Source organism: Camponotus floridanus, unplaced genomic scaffold, assembly GCF_003227725.1.
Source record: "Camponotus floridanus strain SB8 unplaced genomic scaffold, Cflo_v7.5 scaffold4, whole genome shotgun sequence".
Classification (NCBI taxonomy): domain Eukaryota; kingdom Metazoa; phylum Arthropoda; class Insecta; order Hymenoptera; family Formicidae; genus Camponotus; species Camponotus floridanus.
Window position 1 is genome coordinate 395,061 of NW_020229547.1, and position 22,762 is coordinate 417,822.

Here is a 22,762-nt window from a genome sequence, read left to right on the forward strand (position 1 = left end):
ATTATTATAATTATTCTCTCGCGTTTATGTAATTAAAATATACTTATTCTTCTTATACAAATTTAGAACTACATTGAATTATATGTGCATACGTATATACAAGATCTATGTATGTGATTTATATCGATTATTGTTTTTGTGGACAGATAATCTAGTTTTATATTGTATAAATATAACTTACACACATAGAGAGAGAGAAAGCTAAAGTATGTATGTATGTATGTGTAAAGTGCGTATGTGGCTGTGTGTATTACGCATGTATTGTTGAGAATTTACATTTCTAGCTAAGCCTGAGTAGTCATCATTGTGTAGCACTGTCCAAACATTTCATAAATCTATTATGCAATTCTGATAATTAACTTTTCAAGCAGCAAAAATTTAGAATATTGTTTAGTAAATAATACTTTATTCATTTATAAATATACTTTATTCATTTATAAATATTAATAATTAATTAATTTTAATTATTTATCTTAGTTTTTTAAATATCCCTTAATTTTCTATCAACTTCAGAATATCTGTATTAAATATTCTGTCAGCTTTGATAAAAGCTTTAAGTATACGCTCAGATAAATGTTCTAAATACATCCATATATAGAATATTGATCTGTGTGATTATGATTATAAATTATACTATAGTCGATGTGTGTTAAAAACTTGTGGATCAAAAGCTACACTCAATTTTATCACGATCATTTTTGAATATACATGATTTTGTACAAAAAAAATATGCGATTTTTTTTATCACAGACCAAGTAAATATTTATTATATGATAAAGAAAGATTATTGCTATATAATTGTTACAAGCATAGAATGTACAAAGTATGATAAGTGCAGTGCTCAATTATATAGTATGCATACAAATTTTCTGATCAATACTTTTTTCTCCCAAAGGTTCGATGGCTACCAGGCGGCACTTTAATAGAAAAAAAATACTTCTCTCATGCTAGTAATAAATACCGAATTTAATGATATTTAAAATAGGAGAGATTTTCATCGATCTCTATACCCAACAAATTAAGATACAGAAAGAGACTGCGTCTTGGGTTATAGTTTCGTTGAATTTATTTCCTACTTTCAATATGAATTTAAGTTATTTAATTAGAAAATATTGCTTGTTTATCAGACTTTATTTCTATTAGACACTGCTGGATCTATCTATTGTACATAATAATATACTTATTTTACTCGGATGGGAAATTACAACCTGATTGTATATAATATCATGAAGAAATGGGTACACGACTTGCTCGTTTGATTTAATTCGTATCCTATAACATAAATAGGATCGAGTGTAATATATATATAGTAATTTAATATTGCAGAATATACAAGAATAATTGAAAAAAATATTGTAATTTTGATGTGTAAAATATTCTCTTTCACATTAGATAGATAAGCTAGGCATTATTATGTTACAATTTTATCATTGAATATTACATTTATATGATTGTATAGACTATAAAATGAGGTCTTTGTGTAAATATGAATATCTTAAGTATAAGCGAATATTTAGCGCGCTCGCATAATTAAGGAGCTTTTAAAGTATCTCTGCCGTATAATCACATGAGTGTATCTTTGTATGTATGTGTGTGTGAGTATATATGCATGATTATACATATATATATACATATGTATATGTATATATATGCATGTAAGAGCAATTAATAATGCGCCAAAGATCAGATGTCGGATAACTGTTGGCAATCAACACAATTGGAGAAGTCGTATAAGTGTGAAAAGCTCAATAAATAATTGCTATTGATATTGTGGTTTGTAAAGGGTGTAAAGTTTACATGCTACCATCTCCGCGCAATCTATGAGAATTACACCGATAATAAATGATCACTTTATGCCTGTTTATATATTATTAATAGTCGCTTGACGAGCTCCTTAATTTTGTAGGCAAAGCTGCAAATATATTATGTATATGGATGTGTGTTTTAAGATCATCAGATAAGGGGTTTGATGACTTTAAAACCTGCTATATGCAAAACATTTGTATTTTTAGTATTTGGTTATATAATATACATATATATATATATATATATATATATATATATATATATATATATAAATAGCAGTAAAAAAGAAGAAACCGATTGATAATAATCTAAGTAGAGATATATATATGTATATATCTACTATATATATATATATATATATACATATCTCCATGAAATAAAGAATTAGATACCATATTATATTTGTAGAAATGATTGAGCACGTGAGAGATATCGCGCTATGATTACGGAGAAAAAATATTACAATTATATTATTACCTATTATTACACAAAATGAATACACAACATAGTAATTTGCTAATTGTATCTTTTAATAATTACTGTAGACACACATTGATGAAAAAGGTTTTTTTTCTTGTTATTAATTATTAATTACCATAGACTTATAAGACAATGAAAATATGTTATAAAAAAATGCATTTGTTTGTTTTATATTACATTTTACCCATTTTTAATGAACAATTTACTTTGTTTTAATTAAAAATAAACACATGAAATTGTAGCGCGCGCGGGCACGTATATAAGTTACATATAATTACACACGTATATAAATTATTATATTTTTATTTTTCTATTGAACATGATCACATTATCTCATTTACGGAATAATTTAATCGAGATATTTCTTTTTTCAAGAAAAAATATATTTTATGATAATAATTTAGAAAAGTTAAAAAATATTTTTAATTATTGCAATTGTGCGCAATTAATATTACATCATATTTCGCACAATACAGTAACAACATTGACTATATCTTATTTTTGGCTATTAATTCTGCATTCTGTTTTCTAGAATTATCGAATACAATAATACATTTAAAATTTTTTATAAAATATTTCAAAATATAATATAAAAAAAATGAAATAGTATTTTGTTTTGTAATATATGAAAGAGAGAAAAATGCATATATACAGAATATTATAATAATATACAATATATTAATATATACTTTTCATATAGACTTTTTTATCCTTACACTTTATGCGATTTTTAAATTGTTACAATTTTTTATGTTTTTTCTATTTTCAATTATATATATTATTTTAAAATTTTTATACATATTTAGCTGTTTTTTAATTATAAATTTGTATACTCTATCTAATCCACCTTGAAGAATGTCAAAAATAGAAAAAAAATATTGATTATATTTGCATAATATGTACTTTTTAATTACTATTCAAAATTACACATTATCACAGATAAAATGATTTGATTAATTCTAATATGTTAGTGTTTGTATAAACACTTTAAAGCATAGAACACAACCAGAAATTGTGCACATTATGTGCATGTTACCCATTGAGAACATTGATAGACAGTAGTTCACGTCCATGTTTTTATGTCCACAGAGGGCGCACTGCTTTCAGGATCACTAGTTTCCCTAGAAGATATCTTTTAGGGACACTAAGAGATCACTAGACAGATAAAAAAGGATGGAAAATAGGTGCGTCTAGTTTTCTCTCTCTAACGAGAAGGGAAGGGGGGGTAAGAAAGAGGAACAATTTTCTCTGTTATTATGTATAATTATTGTTATATATATTATTATGTTTATGAGAATTTATCTATCACCTAAAAGCAGATAATCTCTCCTTCTCCTCTCTGCTATATAATAATCTTTGTTTGCAATCGAAAACGTGAAAAGTTATATGCTTATTGATCTATTATGTGTAATTTTCTGTCATACATGTATATCATATATGTAAATCAAGCATTGAAGACAGTCTAGAGAACAAAAAGTAAGAAGGAAAATTTGGTAAATAATCGTAGATGAGTAGAATTCCTTCGATAAGAATTACGTGTGTTGCGATTGTAACGTATGAATTTATCAGACATACGATTGGCTATCGGATAGAGAATTTCTAGTTTTTTCCAATGCCAGCGCCAATCAGTACTCTTAGTAATATTTCTTCTGTTAGTAATATTTCTTGCACATACTTATTGGTTGATACTCTTGGATAACCACCTTCACTTGACATCACAAATGTTTCGAAGCAAAAGGAGCAAGGTTTCTTCCGATATAACATCAAATGCATCCGTTATCAAGAGAAAATCTGCATATTTGAGGTGAATCGGAGGTAATGTTATCGCGTTACTCAACAAAATGCATATGTCGTTTATCTCAAAATGTCAAAGTGCTTTCGCTGCAACATATTTGAGCGATTTCATGTACAACAGCCTTTAGCGCGCGAAGGCAACCACGAATCCGCTATAAATTATCGGAACTCTCCCAGTGACCATCATTGAGCGCGTTGAGCGCCTAACGTCAGAACGTGGGATTATACGCGACGCCGACACGCGTTCTCTCTCCCCTCTCTAGGCTGTCGTAGCGAGCGCTGCCGTTGCCGTGCGCCGCGATCGAGCGAACGAATCGACGAGAGCGGAGCAGGAGCAGAGCAGAACGCGGAGCTGTCGAGAACCGAACCAGTCGCGGGGGTTCGCGGGGTCAGTCGGCGGATATATTATGTCAAAGCGAGACGCGGCGGTCTATCGAACGTGAGCGCGACCGCGTATATCATCCGTGTATCTCCTCGCTCTCGCACGCGGGAGGGTCGTTCGGTTAGCAAGTTCTCGCGTTGCTTACGCAAGCCGGATGCGTCTCGGCCGTCGCCGGCCGTTGATCAGCCGTGGCTAAACACGTCCCGTAGACCCAGTACATCCTGGATGCGAGTGTGCGCTCCTCGCGGTGTTGTCCTCTTCGCCGCGTCCCTTTTCCCGAAAACGCCGCTATGCTGACGCTGCAACATCAATTGTGAGTACCTGTTCGAAATGTGTACATATATGTCTATAAGGATCATATACATACACATACTTTTCGTACAGTTCGCGTGTCGCAATTGCACGCATTTAGAGAAGCCTTTTTGCCTTCTTTTCCTTTTTTTTTCTATTTTTTAGGAGCAAAATATATCGCATATTCTAGTGCAGCTGATCACAACATGCTTACTTTATATGCCCGCTTCGTTTTTTTTTGCTTGCTCTTACCTTATTATTGTCGACAAATTTTAAATTAACGCAATTGATGTATGCGATATATTTGTTCATCGACTGATCAGCTATTGTTGAATATTGATTTACATTTATTGCACGAGACTTGAATTAATCATCGAGACTAAGGTGGAGATGAGAGTTAGCTAAAATCGGTTCTAAATTTCTCTAAAGATATTATAAAACTTAAGCGAAGTAATATATCGTGATAATTATATTTATGTGAAAAAATGGAGACCAAAAATGAAAAGTATATGCTTTATTAAAGTTGCTTAAATTTTGCTAGTACTAAACGAGTCTTTAGTATTTGAGTTTTATCTCTAATTCTTATGTAAAGAGTGACTTTGAAATGACACATATTTTTATCAAATGTAAACTGCTATTAATTGCTTTTAGTTGCCTTTGAACAATATATTTAATACATCAAATGTAACATTTGATTACATTATAATTCAATTTCAATATTTATAATTCGACAGCTGTACGAATATTTTTTTCGTATATGATAATGAGAAATGTGCATAAATTATACGAAATGCATTCCAACTGATTATGAACTCGAGAGGGGAAAGCCTTCTTTGTAACGCATAAATATAATTATTTTATTTTTAAATATTCATTTCAAAAGAATTTTAATATATGTATGGCCTTATGCATTATTATCTTTAATGCTAATATATTATAACTTATTCTGATTCTAGATCTTTATTTTGTTTTAAAGATTTTTGTTTGTTCTCTCTCGTTAATTCTCGCTAATTCGTTAAATATCGCAACTCTCTTAAACAATTTCTATTTTATCATCTCGATTAACTTTGTAAATCTACTTCTATGAATATTATTAGTTGTGAAATGCCGATATGTGAAGCATCATCTATCAATTAAATGCGATAAGGACGCGTTTGTGCAAATCGATTTTATGACGCGTGAATAAACGTTGATGATCGCACACAAATGATGTACATACATTCATATATTCATTGATTTAAACGCGTTCTTGTTTCGGTATCGTGTTGTCTCGATTAAATATTCATATTACCCCGGTAGACTAGAGTTAATTGAACTATTGGATGCTGTCTTCATCTCGTCCCGTCGTCATCGTCGCAGTCGCGCTGCGAAGATCAGTCAATTTCCCGATAAAGTTCACACGGATATCTACATTCATGTGCGATAAGCTTACTCGACCTATCGATTTTCATATTTTATTATAGGCCATAAACATTCACTCAACGTTAAGTGAGACTTTACCTATCTATACTTCTTTCTAAAAAATAAAAAGAGAGTGAAAGCGATTTTTCGAATTTTTTCAATATCTATCGAAGTAAAGAAATAATATAAATAAATGAAATAATATTAGGCAAGAAATGTAATTTTTAATAATTATAGAAATATATATATTAACTTTATGATTAATTATTTTCCACGAAATTTTATAAATGATGAACAAGATTATATTTTTCCTTGAAATGATCGGTCTATTAACAATTTAATCTATAAACAATAAGTTCATTTTATAACATCTAGAATTTCACTTTAATCAATATTGTCGCGTGTTGTACATGACAGGAATTTCTTCCGATTATTATCGCACATTCGGCAAGTTTTGTCATCGTATTTTGAAACGTATATCGAAAAGAATTTACTTTAACTTGATGCTTTCGCCTTTTTATTTTAATAGAATATATCTAAAATATTTTCGAATCGTTTGGATTTATTTTCAAATTTTTTGTTTCATACTTTTTAATAAACACGATAATTATGTCGCATTATAATCATATTCATCCCTTTTTCTTTTTTTTTAAATATCGATTTCCACATTAAAATTAATATTATTTTTAACATTTAACATTTAGTATAATATATATAATTATGATCTAGAGCTCGCTTTCCACTTAATTACGATCGAAAATCACTGATATGATATGACTAATGGTTGATAGTCTCAAAAAAAATTTTCGAAAGCTAGTTTCCTGAAATTAACTGTAATTTCTATCTCTAATTCCTTTTTAAACTTTAAAACGCATGACTCGAGCGTTGCTTTAATATCTTTAGAATTGGATTTAATTAGTCAATTCTGGTAATTAGCAAAATCGACATTACAATTGATCCAAACAATTTTTTTTTAATTTTTTTTAGAATTTACTAACATCAATACTAACAATAAGATTCAGTCGAAAACAATTAAAATTAATTACACATTGTTTAAAATATAATCTGGCGATTTTTAAAATGCATGCTCGTATTTTGCGCTCTACGATGTGGCTACAACAATATCTCAGAACTAGAGGGGATGATCAGTATTAATTCAAATTAATTTTCTTTTAAAATGCTGATAATTTTAAATAAAAAAAATAAATACACTTTCTGGAGAGCCGTTGATTGTTCGCAGAACTTTTATTATTCTATTTCTGTCGTAAGAAATTGAATTTTCGCTCATGATAAAATAAAATACGCGCCCTGTACTTCGATCTCGATAAAGATGACTTCACCCTTTATCAAGAGAAAGAGAACCTTGGCATTAGCCTCTAATCGAGCGCAAAATATGCTCGCCGCACATTATATCCCTCTGGCATCTTACTTTATTATATCTCTCGTGGATAGACAGAGTTACACACATGTGTGAGAACGTGTGATGAAAACCGCTAGCTTTTAAACAACAAGGCGCACATTTCCCACCTACGTGCATGTCCGTCGTACATGCGTGCTGTTTACGGTATACCCATTATTATAACGCGTTGTGCATTACGAGGCATTAAAAATGGTTCACAATATAGAATCATATTATTTGTATGTTTTTACATGTATATACGACACACGCCGGAAGCACACCTCTGATGGTCATATAAGATTTTAAGAATGACCGACTTTTATGCTAATGTTCCTCCAGGGAGTTTGTAATAAATCGACACAGTCATATATATATAGTTGCACAAGAAAATTATGACTTCCTTCCGGTTTCGAAAGCTTCATCATATTTCGATACCTTCGACTTTGCGTAATCCCATATCATTATATCTTGATACACCCAGCTAATATATTTGTAAAAAGCAGTCGGTTATTAAAGTGCAATTTATTAAAATAAAAGCGCGAAGCATTATTCATAGATTCTTTTTCTCAATTCTTAATCAGATTGTCTATTTAAAAAATTGCTATAAAACAAAGATTATATTTTCTTGTTAGAGATAATACTAATCTATTGATAAATTTTAATCAAATTTATTATTATATAGAAATATTGCATATTATATTTTATATACACACACACACACACACACACACACACACACACACACACATACACACACACACACACAGGATGTCCCAGTTATCTTCCGTCATCTTTCAAAGACAGATTCCTGGGATCATCTGAAGATAATTTTTCCCCAACGAAAATGTCGAGGCACTAATAATTTTCGAATTATAAGTGATTGGAAATAAGGGGTTTTTCGTAAACTAAGCTTTGTAGAAATAAAATATTAACAAAACCGCATTCTTCGATTAATTTTAAATAAAAAGAGTTTACTTTAGTTGAGTTTTAATTTGAGACTTAATTGCAAAGATATATGATGACAAAAATCGGGAACGTGCAAAAAATGATGGCCTTCATTGACATTTTCGCTGAGGAAAAATCGTCTTCAAATGATCCCAGGAACTTGTCTTTGAAAGATGACGGAAAATAACTGGGACACCGTGTGTGTGTATATATATATGTATATACATATGTATATATATATATATATATATATATATATAATGTGTGTGTGTGTGTGTGTTATATAATATGCAATATTTAATGTAATTTTTTTATGTAATAATAAATATATATATATAAGTTTTAACTAGATTTATTATTACATAGAAATATGCGGAAAACGTTCGTTGAAGCAGTAATATATTTGCGACAAATTGATAGTTACTTGAAAACCGTTACCCGGTTCTTTGAACATCGACATTTGCACTGGAAAAACATTTGAAAAATAACGTTTAATGCCAATTGGAATTTGGAGGGGAGGAACAGCTGCTCGTCTTTCCAGCGATATGCTTCGTTAACACCGTTGCACGCGTTTAAATTATAATCGCAGATGCTGCTGTGTATATATCCGCGTATTACGCCCACTTAAAAATAATCTAAACCTCCATCAGGCATTCGCCTCCGTTAACGTTTCACGCTACCGATATCGTTTCCGCATCCGGAATTCGTAGAATTTCTATCGGGGCATCGAGAATTACGCGAAATCATTAAGTTTCATTATCTCGTTGCCATTTCGTGATCCTCGACGTGATCTCGACTGGGACAATATTTGCGCTTGTAATCGCTTGATATCGAAACAAGCTCTAGGAGACAAGGCCGTGACATTTTCCGTACCGGTTTTCCACTGCGACGGCCTTTTGTAAGCCACGCGAGCGTTTCAAAACACGGGAGATACGGCTGGTTGTGTTCCCCGGTACACTTTGTGATATGAAAACATTTCGAGGGCGAAGCAACTGGAGAGAAATGACGGAGCAGCCGCTTCGAAACTCGCGTAACGACTCCGTGTGTCATCGTCGCTCGTAAAGCAATATCGGAGCGAATTCAATCGCGAAATCTCGTAAACGCACGAACGATGCGGCGACGAATGTTTGTTGATAATTATCGTAATACATTGGAGAACGGAAGCAGAGAGTCACGATTCAATTAAATGCTTATTAAAATTACGTGTATTTAAGTTTACCATTCAAACGTATCTCTTTCTCATTTATATTTAAATTTATATTTAAATTTATCAACAATTTATATTCGCGACTTTTTCCCAGACAGCATTCATTGTCAGTGTTCTAAGTGATTTTATTTGAAACCACATATCTAGGGTTTGTCTATGCTACTTTCGCTCCCTATAGAGTGGCTTCGTCTATTGTTCCTCGGGAATGCATGAAGCTGAATTCAATGTCAAAAGCGAGATGGAAATAGCGCGCCGACGAATGGTCAGAGAAAGTGGTGTGTATCGATCCGCGGTATTGTATGCAAACAGAAACAAAATCCCTTTTCTTAATTTAACAAATAAACAGAAACGGGAAAAAACGAGTACTGAAATTAGAAGTAATTAAAAGCGTCAATAGGCAAAATTTTGTTGTATGCAGTAATATTTTCGACCGTTAAGAGCACTAAAGTTTATGAATTTCTGTTATGTTTTAGATAATTAAACTAGATGTATAAGTATAGAAAATATATATGTCGCTAACATTACTTAATTTGCAAACTTTAATTTCAAGCTTTCCACAGTCGTCGTTCTTTGCTCGTTATTTTCTTAGATGCGAGATAACTTCTTAAAATGCTGCAATTTAATTAAATTTTTGTTAATGATGCTATTAAAAAAATAACGAAAGCAAAGTGACCCTACGTGCACCTTTACGTAACGAAATGCAAAAAAACATAGTATGACATGTATCGTAAAACTAAAAGTATAAAAACGTAAAGTTGCACCGACGTCATTATATACGTATGACGTATAAAAGATATCTTTAACCTTCCGTTTACGTGCCTCGTGAAGGTTAGTAGGGTGCGCTCAAAGGCTGTTCGGGGTGTGAATACACCCCCTTGTGTATAGAGGATTAATTAAACCATGGTTAATTAAACTTTACTCGCATGATAACATTTTTAATCTGTAAATTCACGAGGAAAGATTGTATTTTTCGATGAACTTTGCAGCAGCATTAATTATTATAAATAATTAATATAATTAATTATTATATATCCCAAAACTTTTCCGAGCTTATCGTAGAAGATATTTGAATGCGCTCGCGTGTTTGTAAGATCTTGGCTTGTTCCAGTATCATTTTCTTCCAGGCAACGACGTGTAAAAGATGCAGTCAATGAGACAATGAGTTTTATCTCAGATTCGTTTCGCTAAATCCACTCTGTCTCTTGGTTTGAACACTTCAAGTACATCGCGAGGTAGAACCGGAAAGATAGAAAATATATTAATAGAGAATGAATGAACACTGTTGGAGCTGTATAAGCTGGCGAAGTTGCTGGTACGTGGTCGGTTGGCTCGATATTGGCCCAGACAAAACCGGAAATCTATGACAGAAAGATCGATATATTTTATGTCACGTATACGTTTCCTTGAGTGAACGTGAAGGTCATTACAAACATCCACGTGTTACCCCGATGGCATTCTATTCAGTCGCGCGACGCACACGTTGCATTTGTATTTCCAGAGAGAACCGTCCCTTCTCATTCAATAAACTGATAAGTTCCGCCATATGCGACGTTTCATTTAAATGCCGTTGTTACCGAAAGAACGAAAGGACGAAAGAAAAATATCTTTCTCATGACAATTATTTTCGTCTCCCTCTCGCGTTAATGAGTGCGACTGCGATGTGAGCGGAAAGTCTTGAGACCCGGAAGAAAAATGCGGTTTCTTTCGAAAAAAATATAGCGTTACGTTGTCTCGCTTTTCTTTTCGCAGACTATAATTCGTGTAATTCGTTTGCGGAACATGATGGAATAACAAACAATTACTAACATTTAACCGCGTAACCGTACACGTTGCTCATACACATCGTCAACCATTGGTTGCTCGCAGAAATTACGCGGAACTAGACGATGAACACATCCTGCTCCCCTCTATGCTGGATATGCTAGGCTAACGTTTTGTTACGCGTGGCAAATAATCAGAAAGTTACAGGCGGAAGTAGCGTGCGATTTGTTTCACGAAAGACTCCGCGTAAAGGGGGCAGAGAGATTCATCGCGCTCTTTAAAATGTCATTAATATTATTTGTCGAGTGCAATTTTTGTCGCAATTATTTTGCTATATATGATGTTATCCCATATAATCTTAAAAGCCGCGAATATCGCGAAATATGTCTACTATCTTTAAGAAAGAAATGTATCATTACATTTTATAAAAAATTTAACATGTAAATTCGACTACAATTTGTAAAATAGGATGAATTCCAGCAAACATTATTTATCAAGTCACAATTGCAATAATTTACATTTCTCTCTCTTAAAGAGGACGATATTTTTTATCAGAGAACCACATCTGGGACAAGGTTACAAAAATATTGTAAATGTAACATGTGTTGCGATCATCCACGCTCTCTTCGAATTCTATTACAATGTTTAACAAGACCTGTCAGGATAGGCAAGTTTACGTGAAAATGCGAACAAGAAAATAGCGGCGAATTGATTCCGCCAGAGAGCCGAGAATCCTTTTGCGCCGTTCAAGGATAAAGCTGACGTTTCAATCGCCTTGTCCTGGATTCGGGTGGTATATCGTACCCTCGGTGGCGAGTTCTCGCCCTTCAGTAATGAAACTCATCCAAGTGATATTCGGATCCTTCTCTCTCTCTCTCTCTCTCTGTCCCATTACTCGCTGGTCTAAGACCACCGACTACGCGGCAGTAATTGGCTAATTAAGTCACCCTCACGCTCGTCGATGCGTCGTCAGTACCCTCATCGTCCTGATAATTTAGTCACGAGCTCTTCCTGTAACATACTACACAATATAGGTCAATTGCTGAGCGCGTATCATAAACTGTTGACCAGGCGGATTCATTCGACATATCCGTCGATGGTTTATGAGCAGATATACGATCACCGGTCGCTGCTGGGCTTGACGTTTTTTGCGGCTGTTACGCGTTTAACTCGTTCGGAACACATTCGAACCAACAGAGCCATCTTTCATCTACAGATTCTTTGATTTATTTAGAATCGATTTTTTTTCGTGAAGGAACCAACGACTGTTCTTCAGTCATAAATAAGTGGAAAAGGCTTTTCAGGAATTAAGAGATGCAAAAGAGATCTTCTGAAAATGCAAACAGATAATTTTATTCTTCGTTAAGTTTCAAGTGGTCTTGAATAAATATATAATTTGAGAATTAGCTGCATAAAAAAATTTTAAATTACTTAGAAAATTTTAAATTACTATAGAAATCGATAGATATAGAATATAACTCGCTAATTTTGTAATGTTTAATCATTCTGTATTATATACAAGTGAGATTTATATTTTGTTCGAAACGGTAAACAACTTTGCGGAAGGTGAAGGCGAAGGCGATCATCCTCCGCAAATTTTAACCCTTTATAGATATGTGGGTTAATAATTTCCTATACATTCCTATTATTATAATTTACAAGTCCGCATATAACACTCTTTACTGTACAAATATAAAATAGTTCGCTTTTTTTATATTTTAGTATAGTGTGATCTATAAAGATATTAGTTAATTCCACTTTAATGCATATGTATGATTATGCTATTTTGATATATCAGAGATATAAATATATTACAAAAAGAAAAAGTTGCATTAAGCAAAATAATATATAAGTCTTGCTAATAATAAATATACACTTTTACTCGATTGTTTTCACGATCTAGTTCCTATAAACACAATAATTAAAAATTAATTATTCTTAAACGTGATTTAACTAGTCTTCTCATTAGAAACGAAATTGAAAAGAGGATGAATTAAATTTTACATCTTAGGAATAATCGATTAAAGAAGATATTTTTTACAATCGGTTATTAATTATTCCTTTAAACAGGATGACACCACCACAGTTTATCGCTTTCGTAGGCTTCCGTTCTCTACGGGCGATCTCTAACAGACTATGCAAACAATAATCAACGGAGACAAGCGCTCACGCAAGTGCTGTGCGTAGGCGGTACTATGCGTATGATAACGCACATGTGTGTGACGTCCACAAAACAGCATGTTCCTTTTCCTATTGTGTTTATCGCGTGAACGAAGAACGTAGAAACATAAAATCTGTGGTATGGGATTGATATTGGGACGACTTTTATCTTTTCAAGCGCGAACGTGGAATCTCGCCTTTCGAAGTTTCATCATGTTCGTCACGTTCATCCGCAATAATGCGATCAGCGCGCTCATTGATGTGTTATTGTGATTTCATCCAACTCGCGACATGCGATACAATAGTCGATAGCTTTTTTCCTTTTTTTTTTATTTTTTAAACAACATGATATTAAAACTTCGTTTACGCTTGCACGTACTCCAATTTACCGAGTGTCATTGAATAGCAACAAAATGAAATACCGCGTCTGAAATTCGAGAAAGTAACTTCTCCGATGAAAAATCGGCGAAGCTTCGAAAATTTCGTTCGGAAATGAATGCTTCCTTCCAAATTGAAAGGTGTAACTTCAACGCGTGTCGTATCTTCTTTGCCGGGTCGACGAAAAATAATGATTAATACAAATCGTACGACAGCTGGTGTCGGTTTACTCCAATCGTGCGAATGCTTACACGCGCCGCGCGATCGCCGATGCATGTCCTGGCGGTGTCCGATGCAGTTAGGACATCTCACGTTTACGCGCACGCTTCTGTACGTGCATGCACGGATGGATACCGTTCGTCGAACGCGTCACATCGGCGACAGACACGTAGACATACTTGCCGCGATATTATCGGCCGCCTTTACGTGTTGCACGAAGGCGGTTGTTGCACATGCATGTGCTGTCGGAGAGACGAGAAGGACTCCGCCGCCAAGCTTTTTGCTCGGTCAAATCGAACGATCCTCCTGTTTCAACAGCGAGAGATATAACGTTCGCCAACCGAAATGCCAACGCTTGGACCGCACGTGGAACCGCGCTCAAATTTCATTTCGGTATCGATACTTTCGTCATTCGATATCGAATATCGAAATTGCTGATCGAGCATTTGAATTTTTTGCGTTAGAAACTTTTTTTTTGTTGAGCTACTCGATATACACGTAGAATCTCATAATTGATCCTTTATGAAAAATTTAAATTCATTTTTTTGTATTTTCAATAAAGGACTTTCAATAAATTGAAAATTAAAATGAGTAGGATTATATTTAGGATTAAGGACGATGAATTTTAATAAAATTTAAATTTTGTAATATTTGTTAAATTATATAAAAGAAAAAATAATAAAATTGCGATTAATAAATTTTAGTTCAATTTTAGCTTTCAATTAAATTTAATTAAAATTGCATTAAATTGGTATATATAGTGATATTATTGAAGATGACTAGACAAAGATGTGACTTTTATTGTATAAGTTACATACCTAAATTAGCTTACGATTAAAATTTATTAAATTGTCACCATCTCAAATATATCTTATGATGTATCTGGTGCATAAATAAGTATAATATGACAATCTGTATAAAGATCTTAAAACTTTCGCCAATTTTTACATGAATATATTGACCAATTTAAAGTATTGTTACTAGATCTATAAACATGAGCTATCGAACAAGTGACGATGCGATCGTGTAAATTGGGGTTACTATTGATAGAATAGGATCTGGTAAGGAGAGCTGCAGATGTTCCTTCGATGTCGCATACATTTTATCCTTTTGTAAGGCAAACAGGTAGTCCCTGCATTACGGAATCGGTATTATGGTAATGGCGAAGCATCTGGTCTCGTGATCGAGTATTGAATATAACTAGTTTGATAAATATTAAACTAGACGCGAGAACTAGCACTTTCTCACTCGATGTTCAAGTGAATTTCACGTGCTCTTAATTCTATTCGCCACGAAATTTCTTAATATTCCCTTGAAACAATGGTCATTATATTATTAACTACATTGCGTATGAAATGCATTTATTGGCGGATTTAAATTTTTTATTAAATTACAATAATAATATTAATATTAATAAATGTATATGTGTAAATTTATATTTAATATAAATATGATCAAAATTTATTTTAAATATATTATTATATTATTATAAAAATATAAAATCAATTTTTTAATCACATACATGTAACGTAGCATTAAATAAACTTATTTTCGCTTATCTCTTATGTGATTATTTCATTGTAATTTTTTTCAGGGAACAGACAATAGCTCGAAAATGGGGTTGAAACGACGGCGTAACAAATTGAGCGAGACGTCAATGAAGTAAATCAGCTTAGATTCCGTAAAGAAGATGATGACTGCCATGGCTCGGTTGCCTTGCAAGCAATCGTCGTCCTCGCCCTCGCAACAGCCGAGAGTGAACAATTTCGGAAACAGCCGGAATCCTTACTGGGATATGCAGCAGGCTAGACATCCTGCACCGCCGTACGTTAGAAATCATCATCGGCACTCCGATCATACAGGTGAAAATCAAGCAATGCATTGCAAATCGCATCACGAATCGATGCGTTAGGGACGTTGATGTGTATATTTGAAAAAAAGAGAAACAAATTTATACACGCATCTCGAATCGTTTCAAAGTCTTGTCAGATGAAACAAATTTCTATTTTAGCTTCACTAGTGAATGACCGACGTATTTATGTTGATTTATATAAAATAATAGAGGATACATTCCAAATAATGTATGATATCAGTAAAATTATGCAAATAATATAATTATATATATATATATATATAAGTAATATTATATAAATAATACATAAATATAAATAATACTATTATATATACCTATTTAACGAAAAGAGAAGTAACATGCTACCAATTTTGAATTATTAGAAGACGCGAATTAACTTGATCGTTCATTAGGGCAAAAAGTTGCTATGGATGGTAATTTCGCGCACTCTAGTTTTAACATATACATTCTGTTCGCTTGATTCAGATAGGTTACTTTTTAAACGATCATTCATATATCTAGTGGATAAATATCTATATATATATCTATAGGATAAAAATTCGTTTTTTATCTGAAGATTACGATTTAAAATGTGTGCATAATTTTTCTTTCTTTTCTTCTAGTTATAAGTACGTATATTCCAATAAAAAATCGTCCATTCAATCCGTTCCATTTTTTGGCTTTTGACAATTCGGCTTATCTTTGTCATTAACGTTTCATTGTGAGACCGTGTCACATTCGATTAAGGACGAACGCCGATAGTCCGATAGCCTCGTTTCGACAATTTATAGCGAATGTAATGCCGCGATTCGACTGAATAAATTCAACATTGTGATAGTGTGTGTGCGTCATTACATATATATATGTATTCCACAATTATGCAAAAAAATATTTCCCTATTAACAATATAACGTCATTTAACACAAAAGAAAAGATAAATATATTTCGCGTACCTCTATAAAAATATTTGTAAAAGAAAAGTACCTTATAAAATATTTGTAAAAGAAAAGTACCTTATAAAAGAAAAGGAAAAAAATCATAACTTACGTTATCATTTGTCTCATAAATCGTGTCATTACTACAAGCTTATTGCATTTGAAATTATTGAATATGTGTTATAGATATATGAATATATACAAAAAACGGCTATTCTGATTTACAAGAAATTTGTAAAAAAATTTATTTAAATTCTCAAATTGAAATTCTTCCTTATATCTTAATATATTGAAGCTTTCCCACATCATCTGTAAATCAGTTGAAAAGAATCAGTTGTTCCACATCAATGAGCATCAAACGATGGAAAGTCCATTTGCTTTTTATGTTCTTTCGACGATTTCGCCATATGTACCACATTATAATGTGTAGCTTTGATGTTACGCTTCTGTCGTCCAGGCTCTTTTTATCACCGCTATGCGTCCTTGTCATTATCGCAGTCGGTGGTTGTCTCTCCGAGGAGAGATGTGCACCGGGGAATTTTATCTATCGGCATTCTCCATGGGGACATGTGCGTGTCGGTGGCGGGCACATGTCGTCAATCAGTGGCAACGCGAACAGAGCGAGTCCGCGCGCGAAAACAGGAGTACGTGCAGATGCTGTCGTTCATCCGTTAACACTTGCCCTCTGCCGCTTAACCAAGTGTTCGAGATGTATATACGCGCACATGTGTTGTCGCACGATGACGCGATCGGTCGATGATGCCGCAGAAACAGAGACCGGGACGCGACGCGAGATGAAAAGGAAAATTTGTCTCTTTTCCATCGGTCCAGAACTTCTCACAAGTATTCTCGGATACTTTCTGTGGTATTGACGAAATCAATCTACAACGGAATGAAAAAAATTGTCAGATTATGTGAAAACCAATAATTCGAAAGAATATACATTATTAAACTTATTTGTAATAAAAAGTACTTTATTCCAAAATTCTTTAAAAATACGAGCAAATTAATTCGAGAAATTAGCAATTTTACAAATAGATATTAATGAAAGATATTTAAATTTTTATATTTATTATTTAATAGAGCTGCTTAACACTGATTTTTTTTTAACATGGAGACTAACTGCTTCGTGAGAATTTCTACGTATCGAGGATATCCGGTTTGTGAACCTACATGAAATTGGCCAAATTGCCAATTACTAAGAATAAGTAAGATTATACGAAGACGCTCTAATTGGCAACAAGATTCTATTTCGTATGCAATTGCTCTGTTCGTACACGTCCCACATTAGCACTTTGCTACATTTTTAAATAAAAATATCGAAATAAATATCAAAGCTATAAATTCCTATATTGTGATTATCTTTCTCGGCATTCTTTCTTTATTATAAATATAAGAATAAATAAAAATGAGATAAATTTTAGATAATTTGAGATAAGAAATTTTTTATCAAATTTTCATTGACATAAGCTTCAAATAAAAACATTTGTAATGAAATATGACACTTCCGTGAATTTCATAGACATAAATATCAGAAATTAGACTGTTAGAAATTAATAGTCTACAAAAATGGTGATAGTTTTCATAAATTTAGTAACTATACGAGGTCTGTCTACACTTGGTTTAAACTCGATGGCCAGAAAGTGATATTTCCTTCCACTTTTCAGGAAGCAGATTGTTTACATTGGAGTATGTCGCTTATGGTAATCTTTTAACGGTTTTTTCCCTTCTCCATATGTGCCTCAGGCAAACGGAAGAGCGCCGTGGAACTGCTACAGGAGACGAAAGCCTTTTATGTGAAAAGCGAGACCGTGCTGGATCGGAAACAAGAGCTGAAAAACAGCGGCCATCTACAGGTTTCACAACTGAGCGCTCCTGGTGCACCACCTCCCAGATTATTGCGAAAATGCACCGGCAACTCGTCCGCCTGTCCGATGCAGCCGACGTCGCCGTCACAGTTACAGCCAACCCCCATGACACCGCCTTGCTGCTGGGCCTCGTGTCACGAACAGGACAGACGTAAGTCACCAAAGAAATCCCGTAGCTTAAGGTTTCGGTGTGTCCCATAAGGGACATACAAGTGTGATTCCGTAACATATATGTGTTGTCCATGATCCAATTGAGAAAAGGCTATATCTGGAAATTTATCGCTTTGCGAGAAACTAAAATTATATTTGATACATATTTATATATTATTATACTATATTTATTATTACATTATTATAAAGTTATAATACAAGTATTATAAATTTTACAAGTAAATACAAGTATTATAAATTTTACATGTACACACACATTATTATGTGTATGTACATATAAAATATACATAATATAAATAATATATAACAAAAGCTTTTCTCTCTCTCAGAGAAGGTAAACTCTGATCTCAATTTCACTTATTATAAATTTATTAATTTTCTTGCTAAAACGTGATTAGTGTTTTAATAATAAAATTAAGAAAAAATCTACATAAAGTGGAATTGATCAGTTTTTTTGAGAATTTATGTATAAATATTTTAGTACCACGTATATTATTACGTAAAATAAATATTTTATTATTATTTACTACTTACATGTTTCTTATGGAATAGCACAAATCATCATAAAAGATTACTGTTTTGCATAGTAGACGGAATCCTGAGTCCTCAACAAACACTGCCACCCGCGCTGCCACCGAAAAGCCCACGTTTGGTTCCGGTTCCCCAAAGACGGACGATTTCAGGGCCCCCGAGCAGTACTGGAGGCGATCAATTGCAAACGAAGCTGCGTCGACTATTAAACACTGATAGCAAGGAGAACGTATTCTTTTCGGATAGTCCGCCGCAAAGTACGACACAAAGCAACGGCGTGTCCGTGACGCGAGAAGAGAAATTTCGATATTCGCCTGGAAGTCTCTCGCCTGGCTGTCGAGACGAGGATCGTATGCTGGTGAGAAAAAGTTGCGATAACGATATCTCCCTCGCGTTAATATAACATATTATTACAGTCATATCAAGTTTTGTAAAGTATTCCAACATGTTTTGTTTTCTTAAGAAAATTTATATATGCATCCTCATCGATAAGTGGCTGATTATAACATTATATTATATTTGTTTTGCAGCATTGCCCGCCGCAGGATGTTCGTTTCAAATTCGGCAGAAGCAATTCGCACTCGCACACTTCTGGAAGATCTAGTCGCAAGTCAAATAGCTCCCCGTCGGTGGAAAATACGATATGCCACAAGTCTTTGCCGGATCTCCACACAAGCACACGTCGTCGGGCGTCACTCTCACCGCGCGCATCTACGAAATTATCGGCGAAGCCGTCTGCCCATCATCAAGCTACGAACACGAGCAATTGTCCGGATTATGAAACTAGTTCAGATTATTCGGATCACAGTTTTAAGCGTGATGCTGTTTGTTATCGCAGGTAAATGATTTAATCTAAATTCTTTTAGCGCATATTAATAAATACATTGTATCTAATTTTACAGGGCAGCAAATTCTAAAAAACAAAGTAATTAATTAGCGAATTTCTCATTGATTTTTAGCTCCCGCCATATTAGGCGATCTTTGGGATCTGGTGGTGGTGATGCAAGCAGTGTATTATCCTCAGGTGGACGAACGCAGAAATCATCGGGTTCCAGTAAGTTGAGCCATGGCGCAACAGCCAGAGACTCTGGTGGTTCTTCTGGACACTGCACTCATCGCAGCGAACCAGCACCTAGAATACAGGTACAGATGAAAACACACACACACACACACCAACGCAAAACTGTTTAACTTTAATTATCGATATCTTCCAGGATTGTTGGACTCATATACGCAGAGATAGTGGAGCATCTACGCAACATTCCACCGAAAAAGATCGATCGAGGAAAGGCAGTTATATTGGTGGTACACTGCCACCGGTTGTAAGACACTATAGTCCAGATTCTGAAAGCAGTAATAGTCAAACGGATTATAGTCCGACCTGTAATTCAAGGTATTCATATATTTTTCATGCTTATCTAATATATTTAATAATAATTTAATAATAAATATAATAGAATATTTATGAGTTATCTGAAAAAAAACTGACGATCAGCATTGTGTAGTACATCATAATTTAGTTTTTCGATGTTATATCGTTCGACATTTTTCATGTATTAGGTTTTCCGACGGTTGGAAGGAAGGTCGCGGTCGACCTATTTTAAGATCGAAATCAGATATCAGCGATCGATACTGGCGCCAGGATAACGGCCGGTCCAGCAAAGTATCATCCCGGCCTCCGCGATCGATGACTCAGCTCGAGAATTTCTTTGATCGTTTAGGACTGGATTCGGATAATTATCAACGTATAACGGAACCTGATTCGAAATCGTCGTCGCCCATATTCTTCGACAGTGTCAGCTCTGTAGATTCAGCATTAGGTCTCTATTCCTGGGTCAGCAATAATCAGACAAATCAGAGTAACCAGTGGCAAAACAACTGCAGCATTGGTATGGGTAATGACGAGTGCAATCAAAGGGTAAACGATCCGCCAAGTATCGTCGAGCGAAACGCGCGTATTATCAAATGGCTTTGCCAATGTCGTAAAGTGCAGTTAGGATACAGCTAAACAACGAGTTTCTCAACGTGGGTAAATCTTTCATTTTCAATAATAATATATTCGAATCTCAACGAGTGTAGTGCGTTTTGCCATTCTATAAATGATATATCAGATACTCCACACTCATACATTTCTCGTAAATGTGGAATTGATTAACCTTAGCTTCTTATCTTCTTAGCTTCTTTTTTATTATTTGTATAATTTAATAGTTTTTGTCAATTCTGTATTAGCTATTTGTAAGAGTACGACTATTGTTTTAATTTATTGTGCTTAAAGATAGAGATGAATTTGTGCCATTTTACAATTAATTGTTATGGTTATATATGTTGTGCCTTCCATCAAACTGTGGTTATAAATTCAGGGTAAAGTTTTTTGGAACATATTTACGTGATGTGCGGGTTATCATACATTAATTTTTAAAATCTGTGTAGAAAATTTTTTGATGATATCTAATATTTATGCGAAGGTACATTGAAAAATGTTTGCTTATATATATATTTTTCTCAGTAAAATTCGTTATTAGATTTTAACATTATTAATCTTGTAATTAGTCTATAATATGTTATGTGAATATTTTTTCTTTTTAGAAAGCAAAGCAATATTAGATTACAAAACATTATTAAAATTGTGTATAAGAAAGAGGAAACGAAAGAGAAAAAATTTGGAATTTATTATATTTTAATACAAGATATAAATTTAACGACGTATATGTATTTCTCATTTTCGATCTTGAAAATGATGATTTGATTTAATAGAAAAAGTACTCAGATGAAAGATATTTACCTCGATTTTATGAAAATGTATAGATCTAATTTCATAAAAGAAAATTAAAAAAATGTTGCCTTTATATATATATACTCAGTAGTTTCTAAAAATTATACATTTAAAGTGAAACAAGCGTTCAATTGATGTTAATATTTCATGAAATTTAGAAACGAAAAGTTATATAAAAAACTTGATGTTAAACAATAGACGAAAGAATGATCCCAATTTTGTAGTTTAATAGAAATTGATGTGATTTATATTTAATATTGTATAAAATTAAAACATTCATTTAACATCGTTCTATTTTAATAATAATCTACAAAAGTTTGTGCTAGCTTCACTACATTAAGCTTTATGCTCATCAATTTATTTTACTATACAACGTAAATCGTACAAAAAATATAATAAATAAATATAT

The 22,762-nt window shown here is 33.3% G+C and overlaps 1 protein-coding gene across 3 annotated transcripts; it reads left to right on the top strand.

Annotated features, from left to right (window-relative positions):
- Window positions 1-4,018: 4,018 nt before the first annotated feature.
- On the top strand, window positions 4,019-22,024 carry LOC105257196. Of its 3 annotated transcripts, none has more exons than XM_025411496.1 (8): window positions 4,019-4,101; window positions 15,818-16,085; window positions 18,757-19,029; window positions 19,637-19,938; window positions 20,111-20,418; window positions 20,540-20,723; window positions 20,795-20,973; window positions 21,141-22,023. In XM_025411496.1, the coding sequence occupies exons 2-8, from the start codon at window positions 15,914-15,916 to the stop codon at window positions 21,586-21,588; spliced, it is 1,866 nt and encodes a 621-aa protein (XP_025267281.1). In that variant the 5' UTR covers window positions 4,019-4,101; window positions 15,818-15,913; the 3' UTR covers window positions 21,589-22,023. The 3 variants fall into 3 exon arrangements, with proteins under 3 accessions (XP_025267281.1, XP_011265960.2, XP_011265958.2); XM_011267658.3 differs by lacking the exon at window positions 4,019-4,101 and adding an exon at window positions 4,259-4,775 and having other exon boundaries at window positions 19,640-19,938; window positions 21,141-22,024; XM_011267656.3 differs by lacking the exon at window positions 4,019-4,101 and adding an exon at window positions 4,260-4,775.
- The last annotated feature ends 738 nt before the right edge of the window (window positions 22,025-22,762 follow it).

Bases quoted from the DNA above. Each gene is read 5' to 3' on its own strand.
- LOC105257196 (XM_025411496.1), top strand. From the start codon at position 15,914: ATGATGACTGCCATGGCTCGGTTGCCTTGCAAGCAATCGTCGTCCTCG. The intron at 19,030-19,636 runs GTAAGTCACCAA...TGTTTTGCATAG, and splicing joins GTGTCACGAACAGGACAGAC to TAGACGGAATCCTGAGTCCT. The intron at 20,974-21,140 runs GTATTCATATAT...TTCATGTATTAG, and splicing joins AGTCCGACCTGTAATTCAAG to GTTTTCCGACGGTTGGAAGG.